Consider the following 18,293-nt stretch of genomic DNA (forward strand, 5'->3'; position numbering starts at 1 on the left):
GAGTGATGTGTTGAAACATAATGCATCAATTTAAGCTCTAATGCATTTTGAAATTAAAGTATCATCATACACTTGGAGCTGTGCAGTGAGAATACTTCAGCTACAGTACCCAAACTGCTGCTCATGCTTGAGTACTTACTGGAATGTAAATGTTGCAGCCTGATTCTGGATTTTAAAAGGCTGCCTATACAGTACTTACTTTAACAAATAATTTTAGAAAGCTGTATAAAAATTGATGTCTATCTATATACCACAGTGGGATGTGGGAGGCAGTGAAAACACTTCTACAATCTGGAAATGTGCTGTGGGCTTCAGCTTTCCCCACTCCAGTGTGGTTCTGACTGCAGAAGTTGGGTCTAAAAGCCTGCCTGGCTGGGTCTCTTCCCCTCTTACTGAAACACACAGTCAAGAAGATGATAAATACTCAGGTCCTGTTCTTGGATTATAGATTTGTCTAATTTGGTAAAGCAGGCTGTAAGCCAGGGAGTGGGTTAGGATGAAATGCTGACGGGGCACAGTGGAGTTCAAGCTGGGATGAACAAGGAAAAGCCAGGGATGCAGCAGCAGTGGCACAGCTGGTTCTGCAAGTGACACGTGAGAGAGGCTCTGTCCCTGATGGTGCATTCATGTGGCACTTCCCAGAGCACAGGGGGTGTAATGAGTGTGTTTGCAGGGCTCAGTGATGTACCAATGCAAATAACTTCTGGACCACTGAAATGCAGATGAGGCTTCTCCCTGTTGAGCAGAGGGAGATTTTAGCTGAATTGCTGGGAGGCTGAGCAAGCCTGAAATTGGAGTTCAGCTTTGTGGCCTCAGTAGGACATCATCCCTCATGTAGCATTCCAGTGTGTTCAATGACAGCTGCATTTTGTAGTTTGAAGCTTGTTGAAAACACTTAATGAAATAGCCTGCAAGTAGTCTTGAGGTCACTGGAACAGCTGAATGAAGGGCCACTTTTGGAGGGACATCACTTGGTTGATCACTGGAGATCCATCAAGTGATCCATTCCCTTTCCAGGAGCGCTCCTGGTGCCCACAGGTCTGTGTGAGCTGCTGTAGGGTACATAAGGATGTTCCAACCACATCCTTTGTTACCAGAACGAGCTCTTTGCCAGCAAGTGCTTTAGCAGGAGCTGGAGTAAGCAGTGCTTTGACTTTACCCATGGTCTTATTGATGTTTTGTTACCTGTGTGTACCTGAGAGCTTCTAAGTGCAGAAACAGCCATTTCTTTTCCTTTTTTTCCCAAGACAAGTGCTTCTTGCAGTGGATTTGTCACTTATTCCCCTGCCAGCCAAGACTTCTTACTGTACAGGACCTTGCTTTGTGTCCCAAGCCAAACAGGCTTTCCAGAGATATTTGGGAGTATCTTGGGTGAAAAATGTGCAGGATGAGACACAGAGCTATGGTGTGATGTGCTGCTTCATTCTGTCTTCTGTGCTACATAAACTGGATGTGGGTAGGAAATAATGCGTGGTGCAGGCAGAGGGAGAGGAGAGGGAGACTTGAGGGGATGAATGAGTCAATGTCTGCACCCTTTTTGATGTGTCTGCTGACTTAGAGCACAGTCATGGATGGATCCCCTGGTTGCTGATGTCAGATCTGTCAACTGGATTTTGCAACTGTGCCAAGGGGATTAACTCTGTGTGTGGAAGTGCCTCAGCATCCTCCACTGCAATCCTCCTCAGTCTGGAGGATTGGGATACTGTGCATTTGTATTTGTCATGTTATTTCTGACTGAATATCATCTGGGGTCAGCACTAAAGCCAATGTCTCTCTCTCTCTCTCCTTAGCTGAAACTTGAAGATCGCTCAGTGGTCCCTCGAGATGTGGTCAGACACATGAGCTCCAGTGTAAGTGCTTTTTTTCCTTTGTCCTTTTTGATTGTGATACTGCTGCATGGATTTCTAGGACTTGCCAAATTGCCTGAATGGAGCTGGACAGTGATGCTTTGAGCATGTTCTATATTTAGTGTGTTGGATGGACTTAGCTGCCTCCAGTGAAAATGGAAATCTGCTAAGGCTGCCTCTCTACAGTTGCATATCTGCAAAGGTCTCCTGAGCAAGCAGTCCTGGGCATGGTCAGGGAAGGAGACAAGAAGCCTGTCTACCCTGCCATTATTAAAATTTACATTAATCCATTAAAATTTACATTAGTCCATGAGTTGTGGGGACTATGGACCTGCTCTCCCAGACCTAGCAGAGAGGTTGGAGTGGGGGCAGATCCCAGCTCCACAGCTTACCTTTGCCTCTGTTTTCTCTGATAGAGAATTTGGAGGGAATATTTTCAGACACACCTGTCAATCTACAGTAAGCAGCATCTTTTCCAGCTTCTTCCAGAAATTGAGCAAACCCAACACTGCTGGAGCATCCAACACAGCTAGGTTGACAGAAAGCAAGCTGGTTCTTAAACAGCAGCTGATAATTGTTCCCTTTGCTCTTTCTGGATGCTGTTCTATGTCCCAGCCCCTCTGTTCTAGCTGTATGGCACTTGTGCCTATCAGAGATGTGTGAATCTGGGTTTTATGTAGGGAATACTGGGGAGATTGTTGAGTATTGATGATCAGATGGGATTTGCACTCTTTAGGAGCTCAGCAAGGTTGGTAATTTCTTGCTGTGGCTCAGAGCTAACCTCTAACCCTGAGCCATATGGCCCTGCCATGTGTTTGCCTCTTCTTCTCTTGACTTGCTTCCCGCAATGTGGCTACCAAGGCTGTGCTGAAGGAAGCAGCTGGCCACTAACTGCTGCAGTTGCACCACATGGTGTGCAGCCTGGTACAGGGACAGAGAAGACTATTCTCTGACCTGTCTGGCTTGTTTGGGTTTTTGTTATTTTTAAATAAAGCCTTTTTTGTCAATTAATAAAAGTAAACCCACCCCCTTTTTCACAGAATATTACAAAGGAAAAAAAAAAGGAATGAGAAGCTTGAATAATAATTTGAAAATTGCTGAAGCAAAGTATTTCCTTAAGAAATTTAATGGTTGTTTGAAGTGGAAATTTGAAGTCAACATGTTTTTCTAAAACTGCAGCATTATGGAAGAGTTCTCATCCAAAACAATGAACAGGTAGAAACTGGGATTTTGAGCTTTTAACAGTGTTGTACCTGGCACAGCTGGAGCTGTCAGAGTGTTCTTCTCACTCAGGGGGATGCTTTGAGTCCTGTCTCTCAGCTGTTTGTTATCCAATGCTTCTTAAAGTCATTTTAAGCTTTCAGGACAGCAGGTTGTTCTCCTCTTGGCAAACATGGATGTGCTGCTTTTGTTTGCAATTTCCATTCTCATTTGAGCAGAAATTGGCTCCCCTGGCTTGCTGCACATGCTTTGGTAGATATGTACCCAGCAGTTGTCTTGCACATTCATTTTTGTTGGTTTGCATGTTTAAATAATGGTATTTGCTTGACCCTTGTGCCCAGTAATTTCATTTTTTTTAATTGATGGAATGGTGAAATTATAACTCAATTTCTTCTCTCTGTTGAAAAGCATAACAAATCTGAGGATGACTTACATGTCCTCAGCCTCAAATGTTTCTAAATGTTAGTGGGGTAAATTAAACAATAAGCCCCCTTTTTTCCAAAGAAAACCTTTACTTGCTAACAGATATATTTCCAAAAATTACAGGAGCTTTTAAAATAGAAAACCTGCAAGTGTCAGCCTGCCAAATTCAGGATGTGGGATGGTTGCCCTGCGCCAGTTGGCCTGGCAAGTGGAGAATGTGGAACTTATTCTGTATTCAACACACTCTCTTAGGGCTTGTTTTTAACCTTGAGCCAGAAGGACTCAAAATCCTCTGTTCCTCAAGAGAGGAGAGCTGAGTCAAAATCCATGTACTTCTCATTGAGCACTGAGTGTGGGAAAAGACTGCTTCAGGGGGAAATGCATAAAATGAGATCATTTTCACTGAATGCAGTTGGGCCTGAAAGTCTAATCCAGCTGGATGAGAAGCAGGAGAAGTGGCAGAGGTAATTTTTCCAGATGATATGCTAATTTGGGGAAAAGGTAAGAAGTAGGTCTGTAATCTGTCAGACACCTGGATTTTGTTGCTTCAAAGAATTCTGGGCTATGCTGTTATTTTTAAACAAAGGAATAAGGGTGGTGTAAAGATCCTCTTATTAGAAAACAGTGCTGAGGGAAAGAGTAGAAGGATGGGAGGTGGAAGATGTGGGATTGATGGCTGTGTTTCCAGAGCTGCTGAACTCTTGGATGGGGAGTTTGCTGGTCTGCCTTAAATTAAGCCTTGTCTCTGATGGGGAAGGAATCCATTCACTGCTTAAATATTCAGTATCTCCAGTGTGGTGCATGATGTCAGGGTGCCAGAAGAAGCAGGAAGAAGGTCTAGGGACTCTACTCAATTGTGGAGTGAGTGAGGCTTGAACCCTTCAGCTCTCCTCACTCAGTTCAGCCACCTCCCTTTTGCAGTTCTGCTGTTGGAATTGATGGAAATGGATTTTTGTAACAGAGCTGTGAAATGTCAGCTCCTTTCATTTGGCTCCTCCTTTAATAGGATCAGCTAATGAAAGGATGGGTGTGCTTGAGCTGTGCCCAGCTGAGGACCTGCCCTAGAAGGTGAGACAAGTTGGCAATGTCTCTTTCTGGGACTGCACTGCTCAGCACTGCTATAAACTCAGAGTGATTCAGCAGAACCCCTCAGCCTGCAAATCTGCATCCTCTGTCACAGGCTGATGTTTCATGTGACAGAGAAATAAGTGAACTCATAATAAAGGAAGGTTCAGTGGCAGGTGAGGGAGGAGAGCTGTGATTTGATAGCCCTGTAGGTCCTGGGGCTGCTCACAACATTGATCTTTGCTTTCTTAACCACAGAGAGGGCTCTGCACTTGCTCAAGCATTTTATAACTGGAAGGAGAAGCAAGCTGAGCTAAACCTGTTGCTCTTGGCCATGACTAGTAGCACCCAGCTGTGTTAGGTGGGAAGCACCTTTAGGATGGTCCAGGTACCTTCTCCATGGGGAAATTCTTTTAGAGAGCAGGCAGAAGGGTGCTGGAGCACATCAGTCACTCCAGTCCTGGTTTTATTGCTTGCTGTGCTTTCACCATCCATTAAAGGGATTTTAGACCAGGAGACAGTATGATCCACAGAAATCACAGGTGTTGGATTATATCGTGTCTCAGAGCTGCTGTCGTGTTGGCTGCTGATAAAGGAAAAAAAATTAATTTTGAAATGCACAGTGTAGGGCAAGAAATTTGTTTCTGGAGGGTTTTTTGGTTCTGACTAACAAATAGTCTAAAACACAGGGCCTGAAGCACAGCCAGAGGATGGTGTGGGTATACTTGTTATAGCTGACTGGAGGAGAAGCAGGGCAGGTGGCTGTGCTGCAGCCTGCAGAAGCTGTGGGTTTGTTGAGCAGGTGCCACTTCTGAGCAGGCTTCACTCATCCCACGGCTCGAATCGTGTTGGCAGTAGCTATTGTGGAGCCAAAGTAGTTCTGGCCAGCCCTTTTCAGGTGAGAGTGATGGTAGAGCTCTGCTGGGCTCTTTGCTGGCAGCCTGTGCAGGCAGCAAGCTTAGCTGCAGTCTGTTGTGATGGAGCTGAAGCTGGGAAAGGCTCCCTTTGCTCTGCAGCCCTTCTGGAAAGGCATGGGAGTGATATGTGGAGCAGCTGGAGGCAATGAGCTCCTGCTGCTTTGGGCTCTGCCAGCCTGGCTCTCCCAGCCCTCCTGGCTCTGCTGGCACAGCTCTGCCTGGGGCAGGCCCCACTCTCCTGATCCCATTGCCTTGGGAGCCTCAGGGCTGCAGGGCACTGGTGTGGGGTGAGCAGAGAGCCAGCAGCAGGCAGGTGGAAAGCAAACCAGCCAGAAGAAGGGCTGAGCAGTCTGTCCAGGAATTACCCTGGGCTGTCTTTGCTCCAACTGCCAGTCCTCAAGATGAAACTGAATGAGTTGAGCACCAGCAAACTCCTGAACTCCCACAAGGGCTGCCCAGGGCTCTGGGTGAAAGCCTTGACTAAACAGTTCCCATGGTTGAAAGAACAGAACTGAGCAAACAAATCCACTTCTCACAGGGTATAAGCCCTTTGAGTGTTGTGCTCAAGTCCTGCTGGAGCAGAGACCTTGATGTTTGAGATAAGGACAGCTCATACCAAGGCATTTGTCATGCTGGCCCTCAGTCAGCTTTGATAATGGACTTGTGGTCTTATTTATTAAAGACTATCGATTGTCCCAGCTGTCAGGAGGCCAGGGCAGCTGCTGCCTTTAACTCTGTTTGGGTTAGCAGCCCTTCCTTGCAGGCCCCCACCATATGTGTGAGCAACGTGCACATTGTGTGCTCCCTGCCAGGCTGCCCCCAGAAGGCTCCTGACAGCATGCCTTCTTTTCTTGGGGACAAAAAAGATTAAAACTTCGTTAAAAAGTAAGGGAGATAATGACAGACCATCGTGTAATTAGACCAACTGTGAATTATCTGGCTGCAAACCTTGAAATTTGACCACAGGTGCCAGTTTTTTTTTTCAGTATGACACAAAATAAAAACTATTTATAATGTCCTTCAGAATTGTGAGTTAAAGTCATGACAGCTTTAAAGAATTTCTGTTTTGTTGCTGATCTGCCCCTGCCTTTGCTGACTCAAGGCACTACCTGCGCGATGGTCCTGTGGAGCTGTGAGCCAGGCAGATTTTGAAGCAAGTAAACACTAGTCACCTGATACAGTATGGTCTTATTTGACCAGGTGTAGGAGTCTCTGCTTTAGCATCTATTTCAGGTTCTAACTGGGAAGAAAACACTACAGGTCTGTAATAGTGATCTCACCTTCTGAGCTCTCATGTGTTCTATGAAATGCCCCTGCAGAACAAGGACCTGAAGGGTTAGAAGGGGTTAGTGTTGAGGTTTTTTTGTCTCTGAACTTATGACTTGTACACAAAACACTTATATTTGTGTGTAGGACCTTCCCTTGGTAACAAACCTTTTTCCCCTTTTGTGTTTTCAGGACAGTCAGTGTGGAACCGTAATTGACGTCAACATCGAGTGTGCTGTGAAGCTGGTGGGAACCAACTGCATCCTGTACCCTGTCAACAGCAAAGACCTGCAGCATATCTGGGTGAGAACACAGCCAAAATACACTGGAGCCAGGGCCTGGTGGTGTGGAGGGATGCTGCTGCACTTCAAGTCTCTCTTGAGGGCAAAGCATCCATGTTGTGCGAGATGCATCTGCAGTTTGGTTTTATTTTAAAAACCTCCCTAGCAGAAGATGATGCAGCATCTCCTCATCTCCCCATCTGTTCTGTGTTTTTCTGAGACCAAATTTTCTTGAAGAGCTAGACTGACATGAAATTCTGTGAGAACTCCTGCACTGAGTGTGGAAAGCTGGTGTGGCAGCCTGACCAGGGCAGCCCATGGCCGTGGCCCAGAGCTGCTGAGCTGTGACACCACTGCTGTTGAAACAGGCTATAAAAATGCTGAGATGAGTCAAGAATGTTTCTGTTGAGCTGGAACAGTCTCAAACATATCTGTTTCTCTCTTTGGGTGGATAGTTGGTTTCCAGAGACCAGGCAGGGTAGGATTTCATCATTGTTTTTCCTCTGAGATAAAGATAATTTGGGAGTGAAGAGCAGGAATGTCATAACTCATCCCTAGTCACAGCCTGCAGGAAGACAGTAGGATATGAGCTCCTCTGGGATGAAAAATTAGTCTTAGTGATAAAAATTGGCTCCAGCTACAACAATTATTTTAAAAGTTTTATTTCCTGTTTTCATCACAGCCTTTCATGTATGGTGACTACATAGCCTATGACTGCTGGCTAGGGAAGGTCTATGACTTGAAGAACCAGGTCATCCTCAAGCTCTCCAATGGAGCCAGGTACTTCTCTCCTTCCTCTGGAAGACTGTTCCCCCTGGTTTTCACAATCCTGATCTGTTTTATGAGAACAAGAAACAGTTTGGGCTTCATTTTTACATAGTGATAAGTTATCTGCTTGCATGATATAGAGCAAAGGAATATTTCTTTCTCTGAAAACATTGAGATTCATTGACAGCCCTCTGGAAAAGCTGTAGTCTGAAAGGTGGAAATATTTTTCAATCCCAGCAGATCAGTGCTCCAGAACTAAAGCACACTTTAAACTGTGCTTCTCCTCTGCAAAAGCAGCTGTTTAAGATGGGTGGTTGTTCCAGACTATTTCTCAGTAGGAGAGCATAACTTCACCGAGATGCAGGGAGAATTCTTACCTTAAAAAAGGGTCTGTGAAATGATGGAAATTTGCAGGCTTGTGGTTTTTAGCAAAAATGAAAAAGCAACCCAATATAGAACAGCTTTCTTTTTCACTGATTTTTTTATAAATGGAAACACAATCCAAAGTCTAGAGAAAGATTTAACCAGAGATATTGAAGGAAATATGTGGTGAAATTTCTGCAAAGCCAGCAGAAGGCTCTGAATTCTGTTTCTCTTGCATGTGAGACAGTGACTTGTGTGCTAACCTTATTCTGTTATTGAGGCCTGTCTTATCCAACAATTTCTTGATGCAAGGGAAGGAAGGAACCAGTGGAGGGCCAAGAGGCGTATGGGCCTGGCAGCTGGGGAATAACCCATCTGTCTTGTAAATTGAGTGTTGACATTGATGTTTAAAACACAACAATCAAATCCCCAATTCTGCAGCCAGCTCTGAGTCTGTCTAAGGGGAATGAGTAATGTGGGAGCTGTAGCAGATGATTAGTGGATGCATCTGAGATTTTTGACTGTGTTACTGTGCAGTTAACCCAGGCTAGAAGGTTCTTAGGTCTGTGTTAAACTAGGAGTGAAAAATAGCCCCACGTCTGTCTGTAATGCCTGCAGTTATTGGTGCAATTTAAAACTTTGTTTGGAATCTTGTACCAGCTCCTGCACAGCTGTGTAAAGTGAGGTACTGCTTGCAAAACCTCTTCCTAATGAATCATTGGAAATGCCACCAGAACTTACTCTGGAAATGAAGCTATTGCTGAAGGAAATATGCCCAAATTGCCTTTAAGTCCCAGCATGGTGTGAGCAACAGATGGGACCTCTGCAGCAGACAGATCTTGTCGAGCACCCAGCCTGTTACTTAGCTTGCTTTTTTACATGTTGAATGGGACCTTTAGATACCTTTAATGCTTTTACAGCTTGTCTATCTATAACCAGTTTTTCTGTGGCCCATGAAAGCTCAGTGATACACTGCTGGGTGCATGGCCAGATGTGCTCAGACTGTCTCAGTTCCTTGGGTGCTGTTTGCTTTTGGAGTAGATGACTTTGGAAGTGTGACCCTGTGTCTCCTGTCTCTTTCCAGGTGTTCCATGAGCACAGAAGATGGAGCCAAGCTGTATGATGTTTGTCCCCACGTCAGTGACTCGGTGAGCTGCTGGCTCTCCTGAGGGTCCTTTGATCAAATTTTGTCTCGGAAACTTTTTGTGCAGGAGAGAGGGAGAAGGCAAAATTCATAGGCATTTATTAATCATAAGAATGTATCACTTACAGTAACAGTTTAAAGGTGATGTTAGTCACGAGCAGGGTTTGAGGAGGTATTACAATTGATACATCCAACTGGTTTCTTTGTAAACAACTTGTGTAACACGCTGTCAGATGGCTGGTGTCAAGGCAGTTCACTCCCTGCTCCTCCTCTCTGCACATGCTTCTAAAGGCTCTTACTCCATTTACTGCTTTTAAAAACTGTTCCTCTTCTGGAAAAAGGGGTTTTGTTTAACAGGTGTTCTGCTAGAAGCAGGTTTTCAGGTCATGTAATGTAATGTCTCTTGTTACTGCAGTCCGTGGCGTTTTTTGAACAGAGACCTGCCACCACACTGGCATTTTCCAAATCACATGGCAGGGAAGGTTTTGCTTGCTTTTGGGTAAAACAGTTTGCTGTGTGATGGGATCTAACCTCTCTCACCTTCAAAGGCTGATGACAGCTTGCTTGTTCTTCCAAAGGGCCTTGCTGCACTCCTGGCAGCAGTGTTGGGAGATGACAGAGAATGACGTGTGATGCTTAGGAACTAGCAAAGCACTGAGCTCTTATCCTTCCCAGCCTTGAAAGCAAAGGTCCCTTTGATCTAAAACTGCACTTCTGCTAAAACTTGATGCCAGCTTGTTGAAGAGTAAATGGAATATCAGTTCAATAGGATGTGCTGCTGTGGTTTTCTGGTTCTGTACAGAAAAGGAGTGCTCTGTCACTCGATATTCTCCAATATCTCAGCCTCTGCTTCTTTGGGTTGTGCAGTGTGTTTTCTGCTCACTAAATGGATGTTGTAGCAACATTTAGCTTCTGGTTACCTAATTTTGAGATGGCTTGTTTTGAGTCAGGCTGCCTTTAAAGTGTACACAGTCCTCTGGGGAATCACAGTTTGGGCTGAATCAGCTGTCTCCAGTGTTACTCTTGATCCTGTGCTCAGAATTGCTGTGTGTTAGATGGGACTTAGATCTTGTCACACTGCTCTTATCCCTTCTGACAAATTACAAGACTTGATGCAGTTTTGTGCTCAGTATTTTATCTACCCTAAACTGCTCTGTCCGCCTCCACACTCTGAATCTCAGTATCAGTGGGAAGGAGCTCTAGGAAAGCAATTGTTGTGTTTACTGTCCTGTTTTTGTTTTCAAAGAACTGTCATATTAACTAATCCACCTGAGACAGGAATAATACTTACACACTAAATTTGACAAGCAGGGGAGTGAGGGCAGACATCCTTTCCCTCTGAAAAATATAGGTGCTTGAATTAGAGCATGGAAAAGAGATGCCCTTGCCCTGCTGACCTTGGCTACCTTGTCACTGAGAACCTCTGTGTGGAAATATGCATCTTTAGTTTCTTGCAAGTACCTTTGCTTCTCCTGCACCAAGTCCTGGTCCTGTTGGGATGTGTGACAGAGCAGGTTGCTATAGGAACTGTGGGGCTGCCTTCAGGAGAGGATGAGATACAGGAGATGGGCATCTTGCAGACTTTACCCTTATAGTTAATTTTACTGATCACAAAAGGTGGAAGGGAAATGCTGGAATATTAAATCTTAGAGTCCTTTATGCTGTTTTTCTCCCCTTAATTTCTCCCACAGGGTCTCTTCTTTGATGATTCATATGGCTTTTATCCTGGACAAGTCCTCATTGGGCCATCTAAAGTGTTCTCCAGTGTGCAGTGGCTCTCGGGTGTGAAGCCTGTTCTGAGCACAAAGAGCAAGTTCAGAGTGGTGGTGGAGGAGGTAAGGACTGATACCCTGACACATGGCCACCTTCTGCCTGCATGGTCCCTGGCTGGCTGTTTGGAGCAGAGTCAGCTTGCCATGGTAACCTCCCAAGAGCAAATGTGCTGTGGCTGTGCTGTTCTGAGGTGACAAATTTCTCACTGGGGACTGGCAGGACTTTGGAGCATCCTAGCAAGGGTCCCTGCTGGCACCCTGTAAAGTGCTCATGTGTCAGCACACTCAGAGGGCAGTACTGCTGATCATTAGGGCAGTAGGAGCACATCTTCTATTGAAACTTAATGTTGCACTCTGTCCAAAAAGGGAGAAATATTGCTGATTCTTTGCTTAAAGAAGGAGCAGCTCCAAGTCCATTAGCATATCTCTTTGTGACATTGGACTGCTGATTTACATGTACCATAGCTTCCTTCCTAAGCCACTGGTCTTTCCTTAAAGTTAAAAGTTGTAGAATCTCTATTGTCAGGGGTCAGGCTGTGGGGGCACTGTGATTGTCCTGGATGTGGTAAAACTTCACTTGCCCATATTAAATGATAAAAGCAGATGTGCCACTTTCCTGTATGTAAACTTTGAGATCTGAGATATGGGTCTGGGAAGGTCTCTGAAATGTGTAATTGCCTTTTCTATCACTGCATTGTAGGTACAGGTGGTAGAACTGAAGGTTACTTGGATCACTAAAAGCTTCTGTCCTGGAGGTACTGACAGTGTGAGCCCTCCTCCCTCAATAATCAGCCAGGATAAGCTGTCCAGGTGAGATCCCTTGGAAACCCCTTTTCAATCCCAGCACTCAGGCCCTACAGACTGTGGGTGACAGGCCTACCAGGTGAAGGGACACAATGCTGCTGTTTCCAGCAGGATTTTTTTTCCATGTTTCATGCCTGCATATCCCAGAGCTTTAAAAATACGAGAGAACTTCCAAATTAGTTTAGCAGACCCTTGAGTTACCAGCACAAAGGCAAGCATCCTGCTAATGCCAAGTTCTCTCCTGCTGCACGGGTGCACAGGGTGGAGGAAGCTGGCAGGAGCTTCCTTCTTCCCTTGTCCTTTGGCTCCTGCCTGGAGCAGGCTGCAGCTCCGTGTGTGTCAGGGGAGGGGCTCAGGGGTGCGGCTGCAGCCCGGGCTGGTGCTGAGGCAGTAACTGGTGCCCTCTGCAGGCTGCAGCTGCTGGAATGGGCTGGGAAAGCTCAAAAGACAAGTCAGATGAGCAGCAGCACTGTCAGTGTGGGTCCTGCCTGGAGCTCCTGCACTGGAGGGGAACAACTCTCAAATTACAGCAAAAAACCCAAATGTCTCTTGGCAGCTCTCTCTGGGAGGAGGGAGGGGAGCTACAGGGAGAGGAGTGATTTGAGTCCCACCCAAACCCTTTGTATCCCCACCCAGTCCCTGGTGAGATTCCCACTTCTCCTTTAGAATTGTGTGCCTGGGGATGATTTTGGTGTGGTGCTGTGCCAGCCCTGCAGCAGCACTGTTGGTGGGAGGCTGTGCCAGCCTTGTCAAGGCCCTGGGCACTGCTGGGTTCTGTTTCTGTTCTGTGCTCATGGCTCTCCTGTCCTGCCAGGGTAAAGCGTCTGGGCTGCTTTGACCATGCCCAAAGGCAGCTTGGGGAAAGGTGCCTCTACGTGTTCCCAGACAAAGTGGAACCTGCAAAAATCACCTGTGAATGTCCAGAGAGGAATTGTGTCCTGGGTGAAGGATCAGTTGCCAAAAAGGTGAGTTGAGGGGTCGAGGGAGGGGTTGACTTCTCTAAGCATTTGTGGTCACTGTGGCTTTTAAAGCAGAGATCTTCCTGGTAGTCATGTGGTCTGAAATGTGACTCCTGAAGTGGTTGTGAAGAGTAATGGCTTCTTATTGCCAGCAGGGAAGTCACCTTGTGGAGCACTCTGCTCTGGGTGAAGCATGCAGCTACACCTTGAGAGAACATGAACAGGGCCTCAACACAGAAATGTCACCTTGCAGGGGTCAAGTGTGCTCTGACAGCTGGGATTTAAAAACATGTTGTTTTCCTTAGCATTCTCATGGAGCTGAAATGTTCGGTTAAATCCTTACTACAGTGAAACAAGGAAGTTGGTTTTGCTTCCTAGGCCACATGAATCATGCTGTAGTCTGTACCTGCTGGCTGTAGAGCCATGGTGTTCATAGAATAACACGATGTCATCAGTGTGTAGATGGTAACTCTCTCTGCATGTTACATGGATTTACTTGTGACCTTCCATGATAGAAAAGTTCAGAACATGCCTAAAATAAGCTGAAGGAGCAAAGCTCACTTTACTTGGGCTAGTGCAGTGCTGCTCCTGAGCAGAGCACTGTGAGCTGCTGGTTTGCAGAGTAGTCTGGTGCAGGTGAAATTTGCAGAGCCCCATGGGTGCTGCTTTTCCTGCACAAAGCTGAGCATTCCCCAGGGTGGCTGGCAGCCTGCTGGGTGCCCAGGCACAGGTCTGACACACGTCTGCTCTGTGCAGGTGAGACGGCTGCTGAAGAAGCAGATCGTGAAGATCATGTCGTGCTCCCCAGAGTCTCAGAGCACAGGTGAAGCCCCTGACAAAGAGTCTGCTGCAGCTGCTGACCAAAAATCAGAAGAGCTTAAGCCTGAATCCAAGTGTGAGCTGGATGACTCTTCCAACAGTGCACCAAGTCCTGGGGAGAGAAAGGAGGAGCAGCCTGAAGAAACAGGGAAGGAGAAGGGGGGAGCAGCAGCACGGCAGCAGCAGCAGCCCCCCTTTCTCCTGAAGGATGAAGGGCTGCCTGACTACAGGCTGCAGTCCATGGAGCAGGATGCTGATGATGAGGCAGCTGATGACACTGATGACACCAGTTCTGTCACCTCTTCTGCCAGCTCCACTGCCTCATCCCAGAGTGGCAGTGGCACCTGCCGCAAGAAGAGCATCCCTCTTTCCATCAAAAACTTAAAGAGGAAGCACAAGAAGAAGAAGACCAAGGTTTCACGAGAGTTTAAGCCAGGAGACAGGTGAGCTGGATTTCCAAAATCTCCCTTCCCCAAGTGTGCAGCTGTAAAGCAGCACCTGAACTTGGGTGCAGGATGATGGGGAGTTTGGGCTCTGCTTGGTAGTAACTGACAGCAGTTATCTTGTGATGACTGTGCAGTGGCCTGTGTGGCATCAGCTTGGTCTCAGTCCAGCTTCTGATGAAACTGGGGCCATGTGACCTGACACTGATGCTATTCCATTTCAGCTGTGCCTCAGGGCATCGACAGCATATCTGTGCTGTGCTAGATTCTGTGTGCAGGGAAAGAGGTGAATAAAGATCACACAGCTTAAACATGACACTAATTGGTTACCTTATTGGCAGCTTCTGCAGAGAGGCTGAGGACAGACCATGCTAGGAATGGACAGCTTATACTGGAGAGCTGTCTCCAGAGCAGCACAGAGCTCTGAGCTGGCATGTCGTAGTGCTGCTGTGGTCTCTGTTATCCTGGCCCTGCTCTGCAGAGATCTGCGATTTTTGCCAGCAGTATACTTCTTAATATTAGAATTTTTTAAGGAATAAATTGCACTCACTCCTTGAGAGCCTTGGAGGAATTTATTTCAGTAGCTTGAGGGAGAGAGCACTGCATGTATCTGCCCATTTCTAGATAAAACTGGATGTCAGCAGCTTTTGCCTTTAACTTAGGAATGTTTAAACTGTTTTCATGGGATGGAAGGACATCTGACAAGTGGTTTGTCTGTCTGCAGGCTTTCCTGGGCTGCTTAGCTGTGTACAGATTCTGCATCAATTGGTGCAAGAGAACATGGGAGAGTTCTCCCAGGAAAGTGACATTATCAAAGATTATTCAAGAGATTCACTAGTTTGAGAATGTCACGAACTTCATTGGCATTTTTGTAGGTATTTAGCCTTGCCAGTGAGTGATTCTTGTAGTCTTTGTAAGTTCTGGAGAAATTAGATTTGAAGGTCACAAAGCCCAGCAGAGCAGCATCCAAGTGTGAGAAAAAAACGGGAGTGTGTGATAGAGTTCCTGGGAACGGATTCTCAGTTCACTCCTCATGTCTCACTCCCCCGCTGAGTGTCTCTGTTTTACTGAAGGTTTTGCTAAGAAAGCATAGCTAGGGCACCTGGTGGCTCCCTGTACCCTACAGGCAGAGGGGAGAAATCCCTGTGTCAGCCCCAAGAAGTTCCAGTGCTGGATCAGGGCAGCTCCATACAAGGAGATGCAGAGATAACCGTGACACAGAGTAGGAGTTAGAGGAGCACAGACTGAGAGCCCCCAGCTGATGCTCTGAAGGGTGCATGGGGCAGCTGGGCACAGCTCAGTGTGAGGGGCCAGTGCTGTTGAATATTCCTCTGGGGTGCTGAGGAATCAGAGATGTTTCTCTGGTCATCAGAGATGTTCTGCCAGGTACTGCTGAGAAATGCTTGGGCTGCCTGCACTTGGTGATGCACATGTGATGTGTCAGCTCCTGGGCAGTCTGGCTGCAGGGGCCAGCTCAGCATGTGGCTTTGCCATCAGTGAGTGACCTGCTGCAGCTCTCTGTGCAGTGCACAGACTGCTGGATATCTTTTAGTGAGGACATACAAGGATTTTTATTAACATCAAGTCTTGATTTTTGTTTAAAGCCACCATTGGCAGACAAGAGTGCCTCATTTCCTTGCACCGCTTTTCCACTCCTATCCTCAGCTGCACATGTCCTATGTTCCCCAGAAACCATCTTGTTGCATATCACACACACACTTGGCCTGTTACAGACCCTTCTCTGATAATTTCTGCCATTGAGTGCTGGCCTGCTAAAACTTCATCTTGTTTCCACTTAAAAATATTTCTGTGACATTCAGAAAAACAGGGCTGGGGACAAACAGCTGTATTTGCCTATTGTATCTTCATTCTGATTTGGTTCTGAAACCAGCATGAATCCAGCACTTGTGTTATTCTGGAAGGCCTGGCCAGCAAAGTAAAGGGAAGATTTAAAGCCAGTGTGGGGTTTGGTTTGTTCTGTTTTGTAGGATTTGGTTTGTTCTGTAGGAGAGATGAAATTAGTGGAAGGCTCATTAGAAGAGTGTCCAGCTAGGCTGCCCCTCCTGCCCCAAGCACTTTGCCTTCTCAAGCATCCCTGTCAAGCCCCACAGCAGAGAACCAGCATGTGGTCCATTGTGGTGTGTTTGGGTTTAATTTCTGAGCTACAGAGACACGTGTGTGTTTGAACAGCTGGGGAGGACGTTTTTCTCTTTTAAACAAAATCCTTTTGCTTTACTCATATTCAATGTGTAGCCTCTTTCCTTTGTTTTGTTTTGTTTTTTTTTCTCTCTGGAAGGGCTGTGATGATTTGTCTTTCCAGTCATGTGTTCTTCTAGTTTCAAAGACTCCTCAGAGCTGGAAGGTGCTCCAGTGGAGAAGATCTCAAACTTCAAACTATTTGAAGCTCCTGTCATGCTTCTGTCAGGGGCAGAAAGTGGGTCCTGGTAGATGTTAATTTGTTAATGCCTCTATAGGAATAAAATTTGTTAATGCCTCTATAGGAATAAAAGTGAACTCAGCAGGAGCTTCCTGGAAAGTCAGTGCTCCTTCAGCAGTGTAACACCTGCAGGGGTTGAGAGCCCATCAGAACAAAGCTGCTGTGTAGCTGTGTCCATGTGCTCTGCTTGGGGTTTCCTGACTTGCTTCCCAGCCTGCTGATCCATGTACCTTTGTGTTGCTGAGGTCCATCTTGATCCCTGATGTTCCCTTTGGTAATTCATTGCCTTTTCGTGCTGCCAGGGTTGCTGTGGAAGTGGTGACCACGATGACTTCAGCTGATGTGATGTGGCAGGATGGCACTGTGGAGACGAACATCCGCTCCAACGAGCTGATCCCTGTCCATCACCTGGACAACAACGAGTTCTGCCCTGGAGATTTTGTGGTGGACAAAAGAGGTATTGGGTGTCAGAGCAATGCTTTTAATTGCAAAGTATTGTTCAGTTTGGATCCCCTAATTTGTTGTGTAGCTGTTAGTGCTCACTTGAGGTGGGCACCTGACAGGGACAGCAGTGACTCAGCTGACTTGGTGGGAATGGCAGCAGAGAACCATTATTTACATACCAAAGTTGAACTATGACAACAGGAAGGATGTGGAAAGAATAAATACCAAGGATCCAAACTAGGATTTTCAGTATTTCTGCAGAGTGGGAGTTGCCCACCTTGAAAGGGCCAACAGCTCTGAGCTCTGTCCCAGATTGAGGGGACAAACAAACAGCTTACCTCAGGCTGTTTTCTCTGTATGGCTGATCTATCATGACCCTCACGTTTTTTTCATGGAGAGTTTTGGGATCCAGAGGCCTCTTCTTGTATCCCTTTTCTTCACCAAACCTAGTGAGGGCTGCAGGACAAGTTCAAGGAGACATAGAGCTTTTGGATATGAAATATTGATGAAGCCATCTGACTCTCAGCTCCTTTTCTAGCAAGGGTAGACCCTCAGCAGTGGGGACCAGAAGACACTCAGGTTGGGAAGCAGGAAAGCTGGCTTAGCATAAATAGAGGCTGTTTTATGTGGCCATTTCTGATGAGTAATGTCTGACTGGTCTGGGTTACACGTAGTCTGTGGAAACTAAAGTTACCCATCAGCTCCCGCTCTACCATTCTAGTTTGGCAACAATTCTCACTGTGTAGGAAGAAGTGTTTTTTCCTCATGCCATTCACAAGTGGAAGGGTTTAGCCATGAGAGCCCAGGAGCTAACAGCCTCAGTCACTGAGCAAAGTCTGTGCTCCTTTGCCTGATTTGTCTGTTTTCTTCCCTGTCATTGTGACCAAAAGCTCAGAGCTCCCAGGACCCTGGCTTGTATGGAGTGGTGCAGTCTGGGGACCACATCGGCCGTACCTGTGTGGTGAAGTGGTTCAAGCTGAAACCCAGTGGAGATGATGTGGAGGTAAGTGCAGGAGTCAGTACCTGCTGCAACCAGCTAAGAGAAAGCAGCCACAAAATAACACAAGCCTCACAGATAACAGAGATAAGCCTGGAAATCAGCTCTGCATTGATTGTGTGTCCTCAAGGAAGGGAACAGTGCTTATGGGCCTGGGAGATTTAGCTAGAGGTGATGTCACTTCATATTTGTAGATGCCTGTGAGGTATCAAAGACCAGGCAGATAATTTACATCCCATGGTATCATCAGGTTCTGGTATGGATGAATATTTTTGCTTAAGTTGTCACAGACAATTGATTTCTTGAGTTCACTATAAGAATTT

General features: G+C 46.3%; 1 protein-coding gene across 1 annotated transcript in view; it reads left to right on the forward strand.

Moving 5' to 3' along the window:
* The window catches only part of UBE2O (ubiquitin conjugating enzyme E2 O), a 61,985-nt gene that overhangs the window by 31,292 nt on the left and 12,400 nt on the right, over nucleotides 1-18,293 (forward strand). Inside the window, exons 2-11 of the mRNA XM_030961884.1 lie at nucleotides 1,791-1,850; nucleotides 6,932-7,042; nucleotides 7,703-7,800; nucleotides 9,236-9,299; nucleotides 10,987-11,130; nucleotides 11,768-11,877; nucleotides 12,686-12,836; nucleotides 13,587-14,092; nucleotides 16,832-16,986; nucleotides 17,864-17,976. Of these exons, the coding sequence (XP_030817744.1) occupies nucleotides 1,791-1,850; nucleotides 6,932-7,042; nucleotides 7,703-7,800; nucleotides 9,236-9,299; nucleotides 10,987-11,130; nucleotides 11,768-11,877; nucleotides 12,686-12,836; nucleotides 13,587-14,092; nucleotides 16,832-16,986; nucleotides 17,864-17,976 (1,512 nt within the window). The remainder of the gene's footprint in view (nucleotides 1-1,790; nucleotides 1,851-6,931; nucleotides 7,043-7,702; nucleotides 7,801-9,235; nucleotides 9,300-10,986; nucleotides 11,131-11,767; nucleotides 11,878-12,685; nucleotides 12,837-13,586; nucleotides 14,093-16,831; nucleotides 16,987-17,863; nucleotides 17,977-18,293) is intronic.

This window comes from Camarhynchus parvulus, chromosome 18 (assembly GCF_901933205.1).
Source record: "Camarhynchus parvulus chromosome 18, STF_HiC, whole genome shotgun sequence".
NCBI lineage: Eukaryota > Metazoa > Chordata > Aves > Passeriformes > Thraupidae > Camarhynchus > Camarhynchus parvulus.